We start from the raw sequence: 19,881 nt of genomic DNA, 5'->3' as shown, positions 1-19,881 counted from the left end.
AGATTATTTATTTGAGAGAGCAAGAATGAGAGAGAGAGAGAGTACATTAGAGGGGGGAGGGTTAGAGGGAGAAGCAGGCTCCTCGCCGAGCAGGGAGCCCGATATTCAAGAAGTTTTAATGAGAATCTTAATTTTGCAAACTGCTTCCATATTTTGATAAGATGTCAGTCAACTTCTTCTGTAAAGTAATATACAGTAAATCTTTTGGGCTTTGAAGACCATATACACCCTCTGTTGCAACTCTCAACTCTACCACTGTAGTCACAAAGCAGTCATAGGTAACACATAAATAAGTGGACATGGCTGTATTTCAATAAAACATGACCTACACAGGTGATGTGTGAGAGGTGGCCCATGGGGTGCAGTTTGCTGGGTCCTGGTCCATATTCCCCAGCTTGCCTTTCTGAACTCTTTTCCAGTTCTCTGCGGTTCACCAGAAATTTTCCTGCCTCTGCAGGGACCCCTGACACCAGTTTTTCCCAGAGACCCTGCTTATTTAATACTTTCTGTCTTTTGAAAGGGATGGATAGCAGGATTGAAAACTGCATTTCCTCTGGTAAAAAATAGGAATATTTTTACAGTAACTATCCAAATTTTTGTTAAAGATAAGTATAAACCAGGAAAAACAAGTAATATCTAACAGATCCAAAATGAATACAACTAGCAGTCTTACACCCTCTTAGTCTGTATTTTTCACAATAATCCCTAAAGGTATGTCAAAAGTTAACATGGTGTCCATGGTTGAGGAGATATAAATATACCAAATATTTATGAAGACTGAACAAAAGGGTATCTTTTAACTTGAACTTAGATTAGGTTATAGTTTCAGCTGCTTAAATCTTGATATAGTATTGACTGAATTTTGGGGTTCAAATAATGTTAAATATATGTTACGTCTCAGAAATACAACTCTAAAGTTGTGTTCTCCAGACTTCTGGGCCCAAGGGATATTTGATATTTGAATAACTGCTATGAGCTAAATGGAGGCAAGTGCTATGGAAAGGAAGAATTCTGGGCTACCAATCAGAAGACCCAATTTCTCACCCTATCTCTGACATTTGGTATTAGTGGGATACCAGACAAGTTGCCCCTGGACATGATAAAGAGTTTTCTGCATATATGAAAGCGTTTGGTAAAATTTTATAAGGGGTTATAAAAATGTTACATGTTATTATTCTTACATATCTCAAAATGATATTTTAAGTAAGTAACCTTCTGAAGTAAACCAAATTTATTTTCTGAAGAACATTTACTGAATTCCAAGGATAAAATAGAGCAAACACCACATTATTTGCCAAGAGTGTATCTAAAAGTTGAGTTTTCCATATTCCAGAAAATCAAAGAGCTAAAATAACAAGTAAGTCTTTATTACTGGGCATTGGCACTTTTGGAAAGTCAACTACTTGACTTTCACTATGGGAATATTTCCTAATACTCTGTGTGTAAAATCTTTAAAAGCATATATATTCACCACTAATCATTATACATCAATAATGGGCAAACTTCTTTGTTTGCTGGGGAAGGGAACAACTATAATCTGTCCCCTGAGACAGGACAGTATGAATGTCTGCAGCTGGCCATGAAAAAAAAAAAATGAGATTTCTACAGGGGCATTATCATTTAGTTGGGTAGTTCTTTTACTATCAGACTGAAATAGAACAAAGATAAAACACTGGTAAATTGAAGTGAGATCTCTTAGCTCTATAAATGCAAAAAATTACATATTGTTAGAATCATTTGTTTAAAGTGATTTATTTAATTTTCTACAAAGATTACGGACCTGGGATATTTCTAAACATCTAAAACCCTGAAGAAATAGGATTAGCAAAATGAATAATATTCAGAGACATTTCTTAGTGTATGAGGACATCCATTCTGATGATAAATTTTAGAGTCAGGGGAAGAAGAAATTATGGACTGAGTCAAAACCATATGGACCCTAAGAACAAGTCTTTCCACAGGGGGAACAACTATGTATGAGACAGAATGAAGAACACTGAAATGGCAGAAATTTTCTGGGATTAGACAATGTATAAAACTGATGGGGAGATCTAAAGCTAGGTGTAAGCTCCTTTTGGCAATAACCATCACACGTTTTAAAGCTCCTTTACACTTCCGATTTCACCTGTCCTGAGCCAATGCAGAGGAACTGTGGTATAAAAAAGCATTAGTTTTTAGTGAAATGTGCCACTTACTGGTTGTATAACTCACTCTTCAAATCACTATAACACTTCAGGCCTCTGTTTTCTTATCTGTAAATTTAGGGAATTACGATCTAATAATTTTGAAGGTGACTTCTATGTCTGACAGTTTCAGTAGGCTAGTCTAGAGAAGTGAAGGGTAAAGGTTTATTATTTTTTCCAATTTACATTCTTCAATTTTGTGAAAAACTGTTTTTTCTTCAACCAAAAAGACACATCTTCCAAATATAGGAATTTGGTGGATAGACTCTTATCCACAAAGGAAATAAACAATTTAATCAACAATGTATTTGCTGATGAAATGATCAGGTAGAAAAGCCAAAGGAGTCTTAAACAAGCTCGTAAAACTGTTAAATTTAGCAATGTCATATGATACAAGGTCAATATAAAAAAAAAATCTATATCCTAACAGCCAACAACTACAAATTGAAATTTTTAAAAAATACCATTTACACTAGCATTCAAAATGTGAGATGCTTAAGGATAACTTAACAAAATACATGTAAAACTATAATACAATGTTGAGAGAAATTAATAAAAATAAAAATCAAATGAGAGATCTACCATGTTCATGGGTAGGAAGATAAATGATGGCCAGTAAGTGCATAAATAATAAACATTCCACATCATTAGTCAAAGGGGAAATGTAAATATAAACCATAAATAGATGTATCTATATGGTATGAAAATAGCTAAAATTAAGAAGACTGACAATAGCAAGTGTTGCCAGGACTGAGGACCAACCAGACCTCTCATAGACTGCTGGTGAGAATGTAAAATGGTGCATTTAAGAAAAGTTTGGCAGTTTCTTAAGCAGTTAAATGGTTAACCATATGACTCAGAAATGCCTCTGCTGGGTATTTTACAAGAGGAATAAAAACTATGTCCATACAAAAACTGGCACATGGATGTTCACAGTGGCCTTATTCATAATTCAAAATGAATTTAAAAATGTGCCGAAAGAAATTAAGGGATAAGGAAAATGCAGTATACCCATATAATGGAACACTGCTTAGCAATCAAAATGAATGACTACTGATATGCACAACATAAATGGATCTCAAAAATATATATATATAATGAGTAAAAGCAGCTCTGACACAGGAGTGCATACTATGATATGATCCATTTATACAGAATTCTGGAAAGGAGAAAAGTAACCTATGTTGGAAAGCAGAACGGTTGCCTGGGGCTGAGGGTAAAGGGAACTGAATGCAGCAGGGCATGAGGGAGCTCTGTGAGGTAGCTGAAATGTTCTCGAGATTGTGGTGGAGGTTACATGGGTGCATACATATGTCAAAGGCTCACCTCAAAAGGTTGATTAAAGAATATGAATCAACAATTTCCATGGACATTTGGCAAGTGGGGAAATAAAGACTGTGTATGTAACAGCATACATATACACATGCATATTCCAGAAGGAGTGTAAAATGTTAGCACCATGGTGAACCTGAGAAATTAGCTAGCTACTTTGGATACTGAGTTGCTGATGTGAAAACGCTTGTGTTCCTGAGGTCACCTAATATGACTTGGTGCAGTTAGGTTTGGGTTTTGGCATTTTGCTGAATAACATACTAAATGCCACAGCAGGGTTATTCTCCTTATTTCAGTAGGATATGGGAAGTTTCTTCAAGCATCTTTATTAAACAAGAATGTGTTATGTACTGTGTTAGTTATTCTGGAGGAGACAGGGTTATTCATCTTTATCCCCTAAATCGTAGAATCCAATATATGCTGGAGCAAAGTCTGGTGGAAGATCGATACACACCTGATTCTAGTATAGGAAGAGTGTGGAAACTTCCAAAGGAAAGGGTGAAATAATGCACAACTTGATTTTACAAAGAGAAGACATCACAAGAGAGATTAACACATTAGCTTGGTCTTCAGGGGTCACATTAGATGTATAGATATTTTATTTATTTGGGGGAAGGTCTGAGAAGGCCTTGCAGGAAGGAGTTCCATGAGGAAAGCTACAGAGATGAGAAATAACTAGGAACATAAGTTCTCAGCTGGAAGTCGGGAGGCTTCAACGGGGGAGATGAACCTGGAAATCCAGGCTGGGTTTCAATTAATTCCATAGCTGGCTGGGAATTTTTGAAGGCTTTGTTTTTTGGGTTTTTGTTTGTTTGTTTGTTTTTAAAAGCAATCACCCCCACACTAGGCAGAGTGTGTAAGGTAGAAAGATTCATCTGCTCACATATGAGGATGGACAGATGTGTGCAGAGCCTAGAGGTGGAGACACCCATTAAGAGGCCATTTCCATAACTCAGGTGAGAAATTAGGACACCTGAACTAGGGCAGTACCAAGGGGATTTAGATAAGAAACCAGATCTGAGACATTGTGAGGTAGAAACAACAGGGTAAGTTGTACATGCGTGATGAGGAAGAGGAAGTCCAGCCCCAGGGCCCCAAGTCTGGATGCCCAGCTGGGATGAAAGGGGTTCTTCCCCTCCATTTGTTGATCTGAAGGCACAGCACTGCACCACAACCGCCTAAGCCCACTTACATGACTGCCAGCAAGTAGGGCCACGGTGGAGCCACGTCCAGGGGTTGGTGATGCTGATGTGGTGCTTCCAACCATCCAAACACCAAAGCATGCCGACACGCATGGCTTACTAAGGGGAAAGCATGAGGACAATATTCAGAAGACCCACATCGGAATTGTGGTCCTCCCATGAATCTGATATATGATCTGCAGAGAGTGACTCTCAGTCCTGAGCTTTTGAACCCTTGTGGATTCTGCGGGGTCCACAAAGTACTTTGGAAACTAAAAAACCCTGTACAAAGGGGGATTACTAATGTTCTTGTCACTGGCCTCATCAATCTCTTCCATCGTCATCTTTGTATGTACCCAGGTATTAGCACCTGACCTGAGGCATCTCTCTACATCCATCCCTCTCCCCACACTAACCATCTTTTCTTTTTTGTTTCTCTGATCCTGGAATTGAGAGCTAATTAGTACAAGGATTACCATAAAGAAAGCTTTCTCCAAAATACTACCATTTCCTTGAAGTATACCCAATATGTACATCCATCTCTTCTCTACAGTGAAGGAAAGTTCCACATTTTGATACTATTTGAATGTGTGAAATATTACTGTAACAACATTCTCAAATATTTTCTGAATCTTAACAAATTACAGGTCTTGGGACCCTTTAAGACTGACCCCAAAAGTCCACTGCCTTCACTCTCTTCTCTATACCATTAAGCATTCCCCAGATTCAAAAGCTAAATGAAGAGCAGTGATTTGTTCTAACTCTGGATTTAAAAAAACCCAAAAAACAAACAAACAAAAAAACAACTTTGTGTTGGATTTATTGAAAAGTAGTTTGCTGATCTCCACACTCTCACCATCATGAGGGGGTTTTCAAGAAGATGTTAACAGTAGATGATTTTAGAATTTAACCAAACACCCCCACACTAGGTGCCCCCCCCCCCCCCCCCCCCAGTTTCCCTGGGATGCATAGCTCCTGTGCCTTTCACACACTGTGGGACAAACGCCATTTGTCTTCAGTAAAGCGGAGGCTGACAGAGATAAGGTTTATGACAAGGAAGTGGGTATTAAAGCTGACCTGCCCTTGGGTCACTGTGCACCCAAGAGCAATGACTGGCCTCCAGGTCCTGGCTCTGGCACTTTCAGACGGACTCACCTTATCTGAACATTAGAGAAAAGGCACATCCTGCCTCACGGGCGTGCACAGGACAAGAGTTGCGTGAACTGTACAGCAGCTAGCAGATAGGGCCTTCTAGAAAAGAGCCTAAAGAAAAGATTCCACTGCGTCTTTAAGAGGATTTCCAGTGGGAAAGAAATATTTCTCTCTTATAAAGACTTGCTTATAACAATATTTTTCAAGTAACTCAGCTCAGATGGTCCAGGAAACACATTATGGTCTACTGTAGCATGCAAATTCACTGCTCAGCACATTATGGGAACATAAATATAATCATGATCCCCCGCACTTTGCAGGTTCTCATGCTGCCTCCCTCCTTTCTTCATTCTTTTCTTCCTTGTCTTTCCTCTCCTTTTCTTTCCCCTTCTATTCTTTCCCTGCTTCTTTTATATTGTAGAGAAATTAAAGCAGCTCATCTCAAATATAGGAGATATTTCTTTCTTTCACTTAAAAACAACCACCACCACTTTTTCTTTAATGGGTCCAATGTCAAATTCCTCTGAACTTCTCAATTGTAACAAAAGATAATTGTTTTAAGGTATGGAGGTACGTCTTCCACCAGTGTCTAAAACAACTGGAAATAAATGAAAGCCAGTGAAAAACCTGAATAGTCCTCACTTGGCAATTATTCAGCCCTTGGAAATTTCCAAGCCCTCTGCAATCATTAATTAATGAGTGAAGATGATGTTCCGCTTTACTGAGTCTGGAAGCATGACATAAAGGGGTCTAGAGGCCTTTCCCCAAGCTGAAAGAGGAATGTCAAGGGAGGAACTGGGATTAGAATTAGGAGCTCCTTTCTCAAGCCAGCAGTCACATCACTAGGCCAAGCAGAGTCAATATTGGGACACTCAGGGCCTCTGTGCCCAGGTGCAGTTGAATACAGCAGGGTTCTGCTCAAAGACCAACTGTGGAAAGCCCACCCCTTCAGCTACCAGTGCCCCCACAAAACACACAGGAAATATCTGTAGCTTCATGGGCCTCTTTCCCCTTTCCCCAAACACAGACAGATGGCTAAATATCAACCTCTAACCGCTCTCCTTTATAATGGCAGCAAAAATACACGGTTTAATTTTCATGTTTAAAAGGCACAATATGATGTTAAAATGCATGACATGGTTATAAATAAGTATTTCAAAAAAATTTTTAAATGACATGAAATCCACTGATACCCAGAATCTGTAATAATGTAGTAAATCATCCTGAAACATTACCTTATGCCTCTAAGAAGGAAAATGAAGTTTTGTGCTTTCTGGTGAGGGGTTAGTCAAAGTTGATTCCAGCACCCTGATTGGATGGCTGAGGGCAGATCCAATGTTAGTCATGTGGCTGGACCTGACATCTTAGATCCAGCTCTTGCAATGGGTGCTGATTTTTTCCCCCTACAATACTGGGTTGGTTCAAAATGTTGAAGAGGGACTATCTGTGGTGGTCCATGACGTGATGGGTAAACAGGAAACTCGAAGACTGGCTCAGTCCTTCTCACCAGATGATTCCCTCCACCTAGACATACTTTTGCTCTGGCTTGTCTGTTTCTCTAGGTGGGGTGTTGGCATCCTTAAACATAACTCAGGGCCCATCTCTTTCCCGCAGGAACATCAGTCAAGCTGCTCTAGATAGGGCAAAACTGCATGCCTATATGAGCTTAAATGCGGATGGCAATTTTCCCAACCTAAACTTTTAATCTTCCATAGGAGAATTTGTTTCAGTTATGCCAAAGTGATGTAAAGTTGAATAACCCCCTTTTTTCCTGACTTGGTTGTTTTCGGGTCCTCCTAGAAAAACTCTTCCTTGAAAACTGTAATGTTAATGAAGGGCAAGCCTATCCAGCTTGGCTATTCTGGATGAACTTCATTTAAAAACAAAACAAAACAAAACAAAAAAACCCTTAAAAATTTTCTTTGCATGGAGAGATTTTGAAAAGAAAGGCCTTCCAAGAGTAATGCTTCAAAAACACATAACATTTTAACTGGGAATCTTTATGTTGGAGAATGACCATGGCTGGTCCACTTTCATGTAATGAGCGTTCATAAGGTTAACAGGTGCCTTCAGCTACTCACAGGCCCCACTGGGAAGGGTTCTTTTCCTCTAAAGAACCTAAACTTCTTTTGGAACACAATTAATAGAGCAGATGCTTCCACGTGAGAATCGTGATTTAGTAAACACCTTACCTGGAGAGCAAAGACCTGACAAATTTTTGTTATAATGTTGAAAATGTGAATAGCTATATCTGGAAATTGACAATCTTAAATGGGTAAAGGATTACACACACACACACACACACACACACACTTCCATAATCCGTCTCAACAATTACCATTTAACTTTCAGCTAATGAAGGGCTCTCCAGTTTCTGATTTCTCACAGCTCTAACTAAAAGGGAGGGCTCAGTTCCAACCCATTTACTGGAAACTAGCTTTGTTTCTCCATCACATCCCTTCCAAGTAATTCTCCTTGGTTCCTCTTGTCAGGGTGGGAGGAAACATCATCATGTTGGTTCTAGTACTTATGGAAAATCCAAGTTGTAGGTGAGTAGGTATGTGTAGTATTATATCTTAACTATTCACAGGAAGTAACTGAACGCGTTGACTTAAAAGACATGCATACTTGCAATTAAATCAAACCACTGTCATAAAGAACTTTTAAAAATTTCCTAATATAGTTAAAGCCTGGAGAGGAAGATTCTTCCTGGAGGATCAGTGATGGGAATAAACAAGAGGTAATAAACGAGTGCCATTATACTTCAGCCCCTTCCCAAAGGAAACTAGACGAGGTGTCTGCATTATCTTGAATCCCCTTGACCTCACCCACCTCCTAGGCCCTGGGCCACTTGTTCTGTCCCAGCAGTCCTAGCTCACTCTGCCCAAGGCAGAACCCAAAGCACCACCTTGGCTTGGGTTCTGACTGACTTTACATGAGACCAACTTGACAGCACTGCATCTCCTGTGCCCTAAACACCTCTTCCCTACAATCCTGGGAACATCCTGTCCCCACTAACGTAGGAGATACTGCAGATCTATTCAGAGCCCAGGTAAATGTAACGTCTAAGTGGGAGGACGTTTTTGAACCACAGAGGGAAGCTTTGATAAACAGGAGACAAGAGCGGGAAGATAAACTATTTTCCCTTCCTCTCCCTGAACAGACTGTCCTGATGTATTCATATAGAGTCTTTTGGAACATGATCCTCAAGATTGGTTGTACTTGTTGCTAAATGGTAGCCATACTGATAACAGACCCGGCATACGATCTTCCCCCTTTCCTGCTTCACTCATACTTCCCTGGCACTCTATTTCCTAATGACATCAAAGGAGCACATGCACTTTTGCCTTAGGCTCTGCTTTCTGGGGAAAGCAGGCCAAGATACAAACTCCTTCAGTGCCATCACTATGTGAGTGAGCTCCCTACCTTTTGTTGCAGTGGTGGTGCGCACGGTGCTGAAACAGGATCTGTGATATAGGTCTTCTTGGGACCAGCAACTGGATACATCCCAGCCGGGTTCTGGTTTCCTGTTCCAGAAGGAGTATACCCTTGTTCCCGCTTCCAGGCATTTGGGTGACCTTGTTGACCATAAGCCGGATCAGAGTCATTTTTGCCCCCATAGCCAGGCCCCGTGGGGCAATAGGCTTCATAGTAACGTCCTTGGTTGGGGGTGTACCCATACCCAGACTCAGGCTGAAGTCCTGGCGGTGGAATATATGCATAATCCATGCCCCCCCGTGTTGAAGGAGGTGGGCACTGCCCGGAGATAGAAACTGGTGGAGCATTATAGCCCTGGGGTCCCGGGCCCGGGCCATAAAATTGTCCCGATGAAGGAGAAGCCATGTAAAGAGAGCTGGGCTGGGCTGACTTGACTTGCACATTGAAGGTAGGCCTGGAAGGCGTGGACGCTGTCGTATAGGAGGCGGGGACTGGTGGAGGCTGGGGTTTTAGTGTTCCGATTGGCGCCACGGGGATGGGTCCAGCCTGGGGTGCAGGCTGTGGTTTCAATGTAGACTTTTTGGTTGCTGTTAGAGGGGGTTGGTTTGGTATAACCATTCTTTTGTGTCCTGTGACAGGAGTGGAGGCTGGAGGAGAGGCTGTCGAACTAGCAGACCCCTGAAGCGGGAAAGAGAAAAAAATAAAAGGGGCAAAGATAACCATCAATGAAAAATAATAACACAGAAATGAACACATAGTAGGCACTATTATTATCTCATATTAACTCTGTAAAATACAAATAAGGCATGGTTCCTGCCTTCTGAGAATTCACAGACGAACACAAAAATCATGTGCATTTTTGAGTACCAGCAATGAACAATCTGAAAAAAAAAACTAAAAGAAATGATTCTGTTTACAATTACATCAAAATGAAAAAAAAAATACTTTAGAATAAAGCTAATCAAAATGGGCAAAAGACTTACACCAAAAAGTAAAAATGCTGCAGAAATAAAATGAAGACATAAAGAAATATAAAGACATCCTGTGTTCATGGATTGGAAGACTTAATATCCTAGAGATGTTAATATTACCCAGAGTATTCTACAGATTTAATGCAATCCCTATCAAAGTTCCAATGGAAATTTTATAAAAATAGAAAAAAATCAGTTTAAAATTCATGGAATCTCAAGAGACTCCGAATAGCCAAAACATTCTCAAAAAGGAAGAACAAAGTGTAGATCTCTCACTGTCTAATTTCAAAACTTATTATAAAGCCACCATAATCCAAACAGTATGATAGTGGCATCAAGATAGACGCACAGGGGCGCCTGGGTGGCTCAGTTGGTTAAGCGACTGCCTTCAGCTCAGGTCATGATCCTGGAGTCCCGGGATCGAGTCCCGCATCGGGCTCCCCGCTCGGCGGGGAGTCTGCTTCTCCCTCTGACCCTCCTCCCTCTCATGTGCTCTCTGTCTCTCTCATTCTCTCTGTCTCAAATAAATAAATAAAAAATCTTATTAAAAAAAAAAAGATAGACGCACAGACCAACAGAATAGGACAGAGAGTCCAGAAATAAACTCTTGCATGCACAATTAATTTCTGATGAGGGTGCCAACGTCATTTGTTTGGGAAAGGATAATCTTTTCAACAAGTAGTTTGGAAAACTGGAGATGTACACGGAAAAGAATGAAGTTGGACCCTTACTTTACACTATATACAAAAAGTAACCCAAATTTTTAGCTCTAAATGTAAAAGCTAAAATTATATATATACACACACATATATATAAGCTAAAACTTCTGAGAATTCACAAACTAACACAAAAATCATATATATATATATATGTTTATATATATATAAACACGGGGCAAAAAAAACAAAACTTCATGACACTGGCTTTGGCTTTTTTTTTTTTTTAATTTAACACTGAAAGCACTAGCAATAAGAACAAAAATAAACAGAACAATGCGATCTCAATCAAATTACCCAAGACTTAGTCACCATTCAGGATAAAAGGAGGTACCAGAGAAAGAGAACAGAGGGCCAAAGAAACAGAAAAAAGTAAAAGCAAAGAGGGGTGTTGAGAGAAACAAACACCCTCAGCACAATCAAAAAGATGCTAAATTTTAGACCAAAAATTCTTGTCAAAGAGTGATTTACCAAAGAGAACTCAAATGCAGACTCCTCCTCCTTTTCTATCTGCCCAATTTCTATTGCATTCATTCATTCAATTCAGAGACACTTACTGAATATCCTAAGAATGTTTAAGGACACAGGGATGAAAAGATCTCACTGCCAAACTATGAGAGGTCTTGGTTAGGCTGGGGATAAAGACAGGCTCAGGGAAGGCTTGGAGATTTAAACTTCTGTCCTCAGGCATTAGTCTATTAGGGATCCGAAAATGTGCCAATGACAGAATGTTTTCAATTTACTTTGAGTTACTGTGATTAGATTTGTTGCTATAACAAATGAATGAGCACACCCTGATTTTGTTGTTTATTAATTTCCAAGCAAATTAACGTATGCACAGAAAGAGAGAATGCAAGGTCTTCTATTACTCTAGTGTCATTCATCCACACCAAGACACTACAGATATGTAGCTTGCTGGAAAGATGCTGCTAAACTGCTTCTTCATGCCCACTCCCCTTCTTCATTACTCAAAGAATTGCAATTCTATTCAAGGTAACAATGTGCCCAACTTAAAATACTTGCCTTGACTATGCTGTAGGATAGGAGTTGCCTTGGGACACAGTTCTGACCAATGAGATATATGCTAAGCATTTCTGGGAAAACGAACACTCTCCTGATTAAGCATCATCCCTACCTACTTTGCCCATTCCTCTTTCCTGCCTGATATGCGGATACGGGGTCATAGACAGGGCAGCTATCTTGCCCCCTCCATAATATACAAGTCTATCGACTCAGACATATAGCTTTCTGAAGATAGCTTTCTGGTCATCTACGTTGATCTAGCGATAAAGATGAAAACATTCCCAGGGGTATTTGGTTAACATATAGTGATTCTCAACTGGAGAAGAAATCACCTACTGACCAGGGAAGTTTGGGAATGAGTGGGGATAACTTGATTGTCATGGTGACTAGGGGCTGCTATTATCATTGCATGGGTAGGCAGCAAAATATCATTGTCAAACCCAAGATGGCAACAGTGCTCCTGAGGGAAAACATTGATCGATTCTTGGGGCACATTTCTTCTGTCAACCTACCAGGGAAGTGTCCAGATGTGAGCCAAGGAGGTCACCAGTCCTCTCTAGCATCTCTGCTCTACACCACTCGCCACCTCTTCACTGAAATGACTGCTCTCCCCCTTTGTCCCCTTGAGCCTAGAGGACATGACAGCTCTGACTTGGCTAGCTCCAGATGATCGCTCTGTCCCTTCAGGCTTCTCTCTACCCAAATGGGCCCGTGTACACCCTGCATTTATAAATCAGCGTGCTACCATTTGTGTTGAGATCTTGACTGTTAGAGCTCTTTTTTCCACATTTTATTTGTCTCAAATTCTACTTGTCTGCTTTCCCAGGGAATTTGTAATTCCAGATGTAGTTCTCTAAGTTACAGGAGGATGTCGAATAGTTATCTTTTATTTTCCCCCCTCTTTTGATACTAGCCTTTCAGGGAACAAACTTGCCATTTACTTTTATAATTTAAGCAACCTGAGTAAGATTGTCTTGGCAGAGTAGCTTTTCCCTTCTGCATGAAGATGGCTCCAATAGTGCCCAAAAGAAAGAGATTCAGTTTCTTTTAAGCAATGTATTAAAATATATATCCTGAAGAAATTCCTAAGTAAATAAGCAGTTAAGATCCTGACATTCTGTAGTAGAAAGCACGGTAGAGTCAGTTTGAACCTAAAAAAAAGGTCAGTTTTTTTTTTTCCTAGTCAACCATGTCAGTCTTAAAAAATGTCAGCATAGATGGAAATGAATATAAGAAGAAATAAAGCTTTTCTTTTCTTTGATGACTCAAGATCAGCAGAAACCCAGAGTTCCTATTTTGAACACTTTACAAACCCAACTATAAATGGAGACAGTGACTGAGCAACTGGGCTAATGACGGGCATACTCTCGGCTGCAGCTGTAACGAAGTCTGCCCCCAGAGCAGATCCTTCAAAAGTCACAGATTTGAAAATGAAAGCCAATTACATTGATAAAGTACAGCAAAAAACACCTAATGTCAACCTAACTCCTCAGAAGCAACTTTTTCCAACACAATTCTCTTTCTCTTTTTCTTTCTTGGTGAATACAGACACAGATCCCCCCCCACCCCCCCACACACAATTTAAACATCCCTAAAGTCTTTGAAGGAAGGCATCAGGGCACAAATTCAATAGCCATTGCTTTCTTCTAGGAAATATCTCTCCAGTAGAGCTCTCTTTGGGGGAGGAGAAGGTTTCTCACAACTTTATTATAAATTCTGCTGTGTATGTGCCGGCATGTTTCTGAGTATTTCCTATATCATAACTATGTTAGTGAAAATAGCACATTTAGCTATATTTTTTCCCCTTGTGATTTTACATTCTTTACCTCATTGGAGGTGGAAGGGGTAAAGAACAGGAATCATTTTAAAGCATATTTATTTATGTTCTTCATAGTTAAAGAAAGCTATGGCAACATTTTCCTGGCCCACATATTCAATTAAATACATAGTGAATCTTTTCTACTCACTGAATTAGTTGGCACTTCCGAGTATTTATTTTTGGCATATCATTTCTTTTTTGTTTTTGCAGAAATTCTTAAAGTTTTATCATGATTTAACATTTTTATTTTGAAAGTCAAGCACATTTTAAAATTATGAATATATATATATATATCCCCTGAGACTTGAATCTCTGTAACAGTCTTTTTATGTGGTTATTTTCCCATTAATTATTCTCTAAGGATCTTGGACCTGTAAAGCTCTGTGAGGTTGATGGGAGAAGGGCAATATCCTCGGATGAGCAGTACATGTCTCCCTGTCCCTGGGGAGTTTCTAGTCGGGTGGAGGGGCTAATACGTAACAGAAGCTGTTGAATGGATGTTCCCATTGCCAGGAAGAATTGCCTTGGCCATAAGACAACAACAAATAAGGGGTCGCTAAGAGCATCCCTCGTGCTCACCCCATGGGCCAGGTCCTTGGCTTCCTTTATGGCCAAATCAGGATAACATCTTACAGTTCCTCAGTCTCTCTCTTGCCCCTGCCTATCCACTCCCTGGACATACCTGTACACACACACACACACACACACACACTCCCCTACCCTACTCTACTACTATGTCTTCTATGGAAGCCCTGCGTATTTCTTACAACTTTGCACTTGACTCCAGTCTCGTTTCTTCCCGCTACTATTCGTCCTCATCCCCACTTCTCTGAGCTATTTACTGCCATCAGTTAACTCCATTTCTTTCTCACTTCCCTTTTCCAATAACACTACAGTCACCTAAAGTGACCATCTGAGCCCGATCCCAATTTGCAAATGTCTCTGCCTTGTGTTGAACTCTTTTTATGACATTGCACTGTTGGTTTTTTTTTAAATATACTTTACAAAGACTTTCCAGTCTAGCCCCTGCCTCCCTGTCCAGCCACCTCCTTTTTTCCAAAATCACTCACATCACACACTCCAGCAATTTTAGGCGTATGCAGAGACTGGAATAGATCACAGTTATGTCTGTACTCATATCTGTCAGCCAGGACCTCCTTCTACAGTCTCTGATCTGTTCCATCCAACTCTCTACCACGTTGCTCCCCTGCTGCTCAAACACAGCCATCTGGGCAGTTGCTTACTTATTCTGCAAGTCTCAGATCAAATGGTGCGTCTTCTGTAATGTCATTCTGGACTCCACTGTAAGGATTTTGAGGTTTTTTTCTATGGTCCTTCAGTTATTTTCCACATGAACTTGGTACATATCCTCATTAAAAGGGTTACCTTATGGTGTTTTAATAATTGACTTGCATGTTTTACCAACTGGAAAGAAGTCAAGCTGTAAGCTCTCAAAAGTCAAATTATCATGATCTCAGACAGAGACTTGTCTTTTATAATAGATAATCCAGGAATAGGCAGCCAAGAACTAATATGTCTGCTCAACAGTGACAGCAGGGATTCAGGCTCTTTCTAGGTTTCTGCTAGAAGTACTTTACTAATCTTGCTTTAAAATTGCTACCAATGATAGTAGTCAACATATTGTCCAATGGCCCCAGAATCATGATCATCTTTATCTGACACAGGACCTCCTGTCTTCTATTAACTCTTTCCAGGACCATATACACCATTTAAAATACCTTCTATGTTATGAAGATTCTCCTGAGTTCTTGTCTCCAGAATTTAGAGTACTCTGAATACCAGACCCAGATATTCAGCTGTTTGTTTCACGGGTCTGTCTGAATGTCTCATATGCTCTTCAGGCTCAATGCGTTAAAAACTGTTTCATCATCTTCCTTGAATCTGCCCTTCATGCTTTCCGTCTGGTTTTCTCATCCACACAGGTGTTGTTCAAATGAGAACACTAGGAGTCATTCTTGAGCCTCTCCCTCAAATCCCATTCAAGTCCTAAATCCTGTGGATTCTATTTCCTAAATAGGGAGTTCCGTAACTCTCAAATATGTCCACATTTCCTCATTTCCTCTGCTGTGACCCTCTTCCAAGATACCACCACCGTCACCGGGAATTCTCCAACGGCATCCAAACTGGTCTCCCAGAGTGTACTCTTGCTCCCCCTTCAATGAATCCTTCCTTCTGTAGACAGTGTGTTCTCTCAAACGCGGATTTAATCACACTATTTTCCTGCTTAAGGGTTTTCAATGGCTTAGGGGTATGGTTTGGACTCTCGCTCTTCTCCCTCTCCTTGAGAGCTACACATCGTATCAATCACTCTCTGACACAGACCTTCTTTCATAGCCAATGTGCCAGGCTCTCTCCCATCTCAGGCATTATACCCATTTGGTTCCCCACCTTTCTCTGAATTCTAATGAGCGAATCCCTAAGAACCCCTTAAGTCTCAACCTGGTGTCTGGCTGCCAGTGACCTTTGCTGAGTCCTCCCGCAGAGTGAGAACTGCGGACTCCTTTCCTTCTACACAGGTCACACTTGTACCTGTCTGTTTTCACGGGCTTAGAGACCGTCCCTCTCATTCACTGCTGCTTCCCCAGTGGCTTTTTCACATCATAGCCACTAGTAGGCATTTGACAAATATTTGAATACATGAATTTGAATAAATGAATGACTAACAGACTCCAAAAAAATTCATTTCTCTTGTCAGATTATAAACAAACATGCAAAATATGACCTAGCTCATTTGTCTTATTACTTGACAATCAAGAAACTCTGTCATGCATTTAATGCATGCTTAATTACAGTAATCTCATTAGTCTCTCCCTTCCTCTAAATAGTTCAATGACTTTACTTTTTTAATTTATTACTACTACTATCTTTCAAAGATGCATTGCGGATGCTTATTTTCATCTTGATGGTTATATTGTGTATGCAAATTCTACTTGATCCTGGCTCAAATCTCTTACAGAAATAGTCAGGGGCCAAATTTTAAATAAACTTGTCATGAAAGAAAGGAGACTAATGCATTTTAAAATAATCGTTAACAACATGCACTGCGACAAAATGCATTTGAACTGCCAAGGAATCACAATACCCCGATCTCTAGAAATTTAATTAATCAAAGTTATTTATTCAATTAAAAAAACTGAAATTCTGCTATGTGTTAGTCACTGAGCTTAGCTGCTAAAGCCACAAAAAAGACAAAGGCAGAGTCACTGCACTCAGTGAATTCTTAATTACATTTTTTGGACGAAACGTGGTGTGATAAATAAAAGCGTTTCTACTAAGAAAGAAAACTTTATAAGGTAACAGAAGGTGAATGTATATGAAAGCTAAAGTCCTACATGAAAGCAACTATAAAAAACTCAGAGTCCCTTCAGATATTTTGATTCCAGCTATTACAGTGAGGTGGAAAAATGCCTAAGACAGTCAATGAAAATGTAAATGCTAAATGACAAACACAGAATGTGAAACCAATCATATGTGCAATACAGTTGAAGCTACATGAAATGTTATTTCCATATGCACAAGGAACAGATAAAACTCTGGAAAGGGGGATGGTTGATTTGTTGGAACGGATTCTGGGAATTTCAACTTCGGTTTTATTTTCATGACACTTATTTCCAGATATGTGAACAATCCAGTGATTCTAAGAATAAATTCTGAATATTTAACGATGAGTTTTAATGGCCAATAAAAGCCTAATCTTATCACTAAAGATCCACACCAGGTAGGTACTTAATAAATAATGGCTGGATAAAGAAATAGCTAGACTTGGTTTCTGAGTCTGTACATTTAGAAAAAATGCATACACAATTTACCTAAGTAAGTTATACTACATGCATTCCTCATATTTGTTACTTGTTTTTTGCTCAATAAAAAATCACTTCCTTGTTTTCTTTAAGCCCTTAACTGAGAACTAACTTAATTTTGATTTCTTGAGTCCCCTTACTAATTATCTTCCAAAATTCAGGACTCACTGATTGATTTTTAAATAAGCTCCATTCCCAATGTGGGGCTTGAACTCAGAACCCTGAGATCAAGAGTCGTCTACCAATTAAGCCAGCCAGGATTCAGAGCCCCAGAATTCAGGATTAGTACCCACAGCAAATCGATTTCTCATTCATTTGAGCCACTCACATTATCCACTTGATAGATGACCCCATGAACTAGAAAACAACCTAACAGACCAAGAGTACAATACATGAACATACTACTATACATTTAGGCAAGTATTTCTCAAATCCGGCTGCACGAAAGGATCACAGGGGGGCTTTTTGATATAAATTATCTTTCATTAGGTCTTTCTAGATACAAATAATCTTAGACCCACCCACTTTGAGAGTGAAATCTGTAAATTAAAAAGGAAAGGGGCAAATGATTCTTTGTTGAACCCAGAATTCACAACTACCTCCTTAGGTAGTGTTGTTAAAGCAGAATAAAGAGGCGTTGCTGGAGTTGGCAGGTAGGAGTAATAGGAGGGCTTACCCTAATTGTCTCCAAAGGACAATGTTTATATGAGTTAGACTTAGGGACCAATGCAGTGTTTGGTTCTATAAACGCCTTATGGGCAATCTGTCTCTGGGTTAATTTGGTGATACGTGTATCAGAAGTCCTGATAAAGTCCATACTTTTTGTTTCTAGGAATTTAACCTAAGGAAATAACCACAAGATTGCATAACTGCTTGGTTTCTAGAAATGTTCATGCAATAGAATATATTAAAAAAAACTGAGGGTTGCTGGAGTGGTGGGGGTTGGGAGGGATGGGGTGGCTGGATGATAGACATTGGGGAGGGTATGTGCTATGGTGAGCGCTGTGAATTGTAAGACTGTTGAATCACAGACCTGTACCTCTGAAACAAATAATACATTATATGTTAAAAAAAGAAGAAGATAGAAGGAAGGGAAAAATGAAGGGGGGTGGAATCGGAGGGGGAGATGAACCACAAGAGACTATGGACTCTGAGAAACAAACTGAGGGTTCTAGAGGGGAAGGAGTGGGGGGATGGGCTAGCCTGGTGGTGGGTATTAAAGAGGGCACGTATTAAATGGAGCACTGGGAGTTATACGCAAACAATGAATCATGGAACACTACATCAAAAGCTAATGATGTAATGTATGGTGATTAACATAACATAATAAATTAAAAAAAAGAAAGATTATAATCTGATAAGCAATTTAAAGAATGAATACATGAGAGCTGTTAAAATAAATGATGTTGCATTCATATAATGGAATACTATTCAGCAATTAAAAACTATATTGTTAAATGTTTCAAAAATATCAACAATCCACCAATCCCACTTCTGGTTATATACCCCAAATGAATTGAAAGCAGGACCCTGCACACTCATGTTCACTGCGGAATTATTCACAATGGCTAATATATATATATATATATATATATATATATATACACACACACACACACACACAATACTGTATTTCTCAGCCTAAAACAAGAAAGAAATTCTGACACATGAATGAACCTTAAAACACTGTGCTAAGATGCACTAAGGCATTTTACAAAAGGACGCCTACTGTATGATTCCAATTACATGTGGTGCCTAGAATAGGCAAATTCACCAAGACAGAAAGGACAATGTAGTCACCAGGGAGGGAGGAATGGGGAGTAATTATTTAATGGTATGGAGTTTCAGTTTGGGAAGATAAAAAAAAAGTTCTGGAGATGGATGGTGGTGATGGTGGCACAACAATATTAATGCACTTAATATATTCTTAAAAATGGATAAGATGGTGGATTTTTGTCATTTTAACAGAGTAAAAGGGGAAAGAAAAGAACAAAAACTAAAAAGAAAGAACAATTAAAAAATCAGTAACTTTATACCTATTAAAATCAGGCTAGGAAACATTTTATATTTGTTAATCTATATTTGCATCTATCCACAGCTCTCATACATGTATACATACATATATGGCTAGAAAGACTTATTCTCAAAATGGTAACAGTAGGTATTTTAAGGGGGGTGATTTTCAGGATTCTGTCTATACACTTTTTGTATATCCCAAAGTTTCTAAAAGAACCATAATTTACTT

The 19,881-nt window shown here is 39.4% G+C and overlaps 1 protein-coding gene across 2 annotated transcripts in view; it reads right to left on the bottom strand.

The window, feature by feature from the left end:
* LPP (LIM domain containing preferred translocation partner in lipoma) overlaps positions 1–19,881 on the bottom strand; it is a 667,656-nt gene that overhangs the window by 250,802 nt on the left and 396,973 nt on the right. For both annotated transcript variants that reach the window (XM_034999808.1, XM_034999809.1), the window contains exon 7: positions 9,275–9,964. In XM_034999808.1, coding sequence (XP_034855699.1) covers positions 9,275–9,964 — 690 coding nt within the window. The remainder of the gene's footprint in view (positions 1–9,274; positions 9,965–19,881) is intronic.

This window comes from Mirounga leonina, unplaced genomic scaffold (assembly GCF_011800145.1).
Source record: "Mirounga leonina isolate KUSES-001 unplaced genomic scaffold, KU_Mleo_1.0 Mir_115, whole genome shotgun sequence".
NCBI classification, from domain to species: Eukaryota; Metazoa; Chordata; class Mammalia; order Carnivora; family Phocidae; genus Mirounga; species Mirounga leonina.
This window is presented reverse-complemented; position numbering and strand designations above follow the sequence as displayed.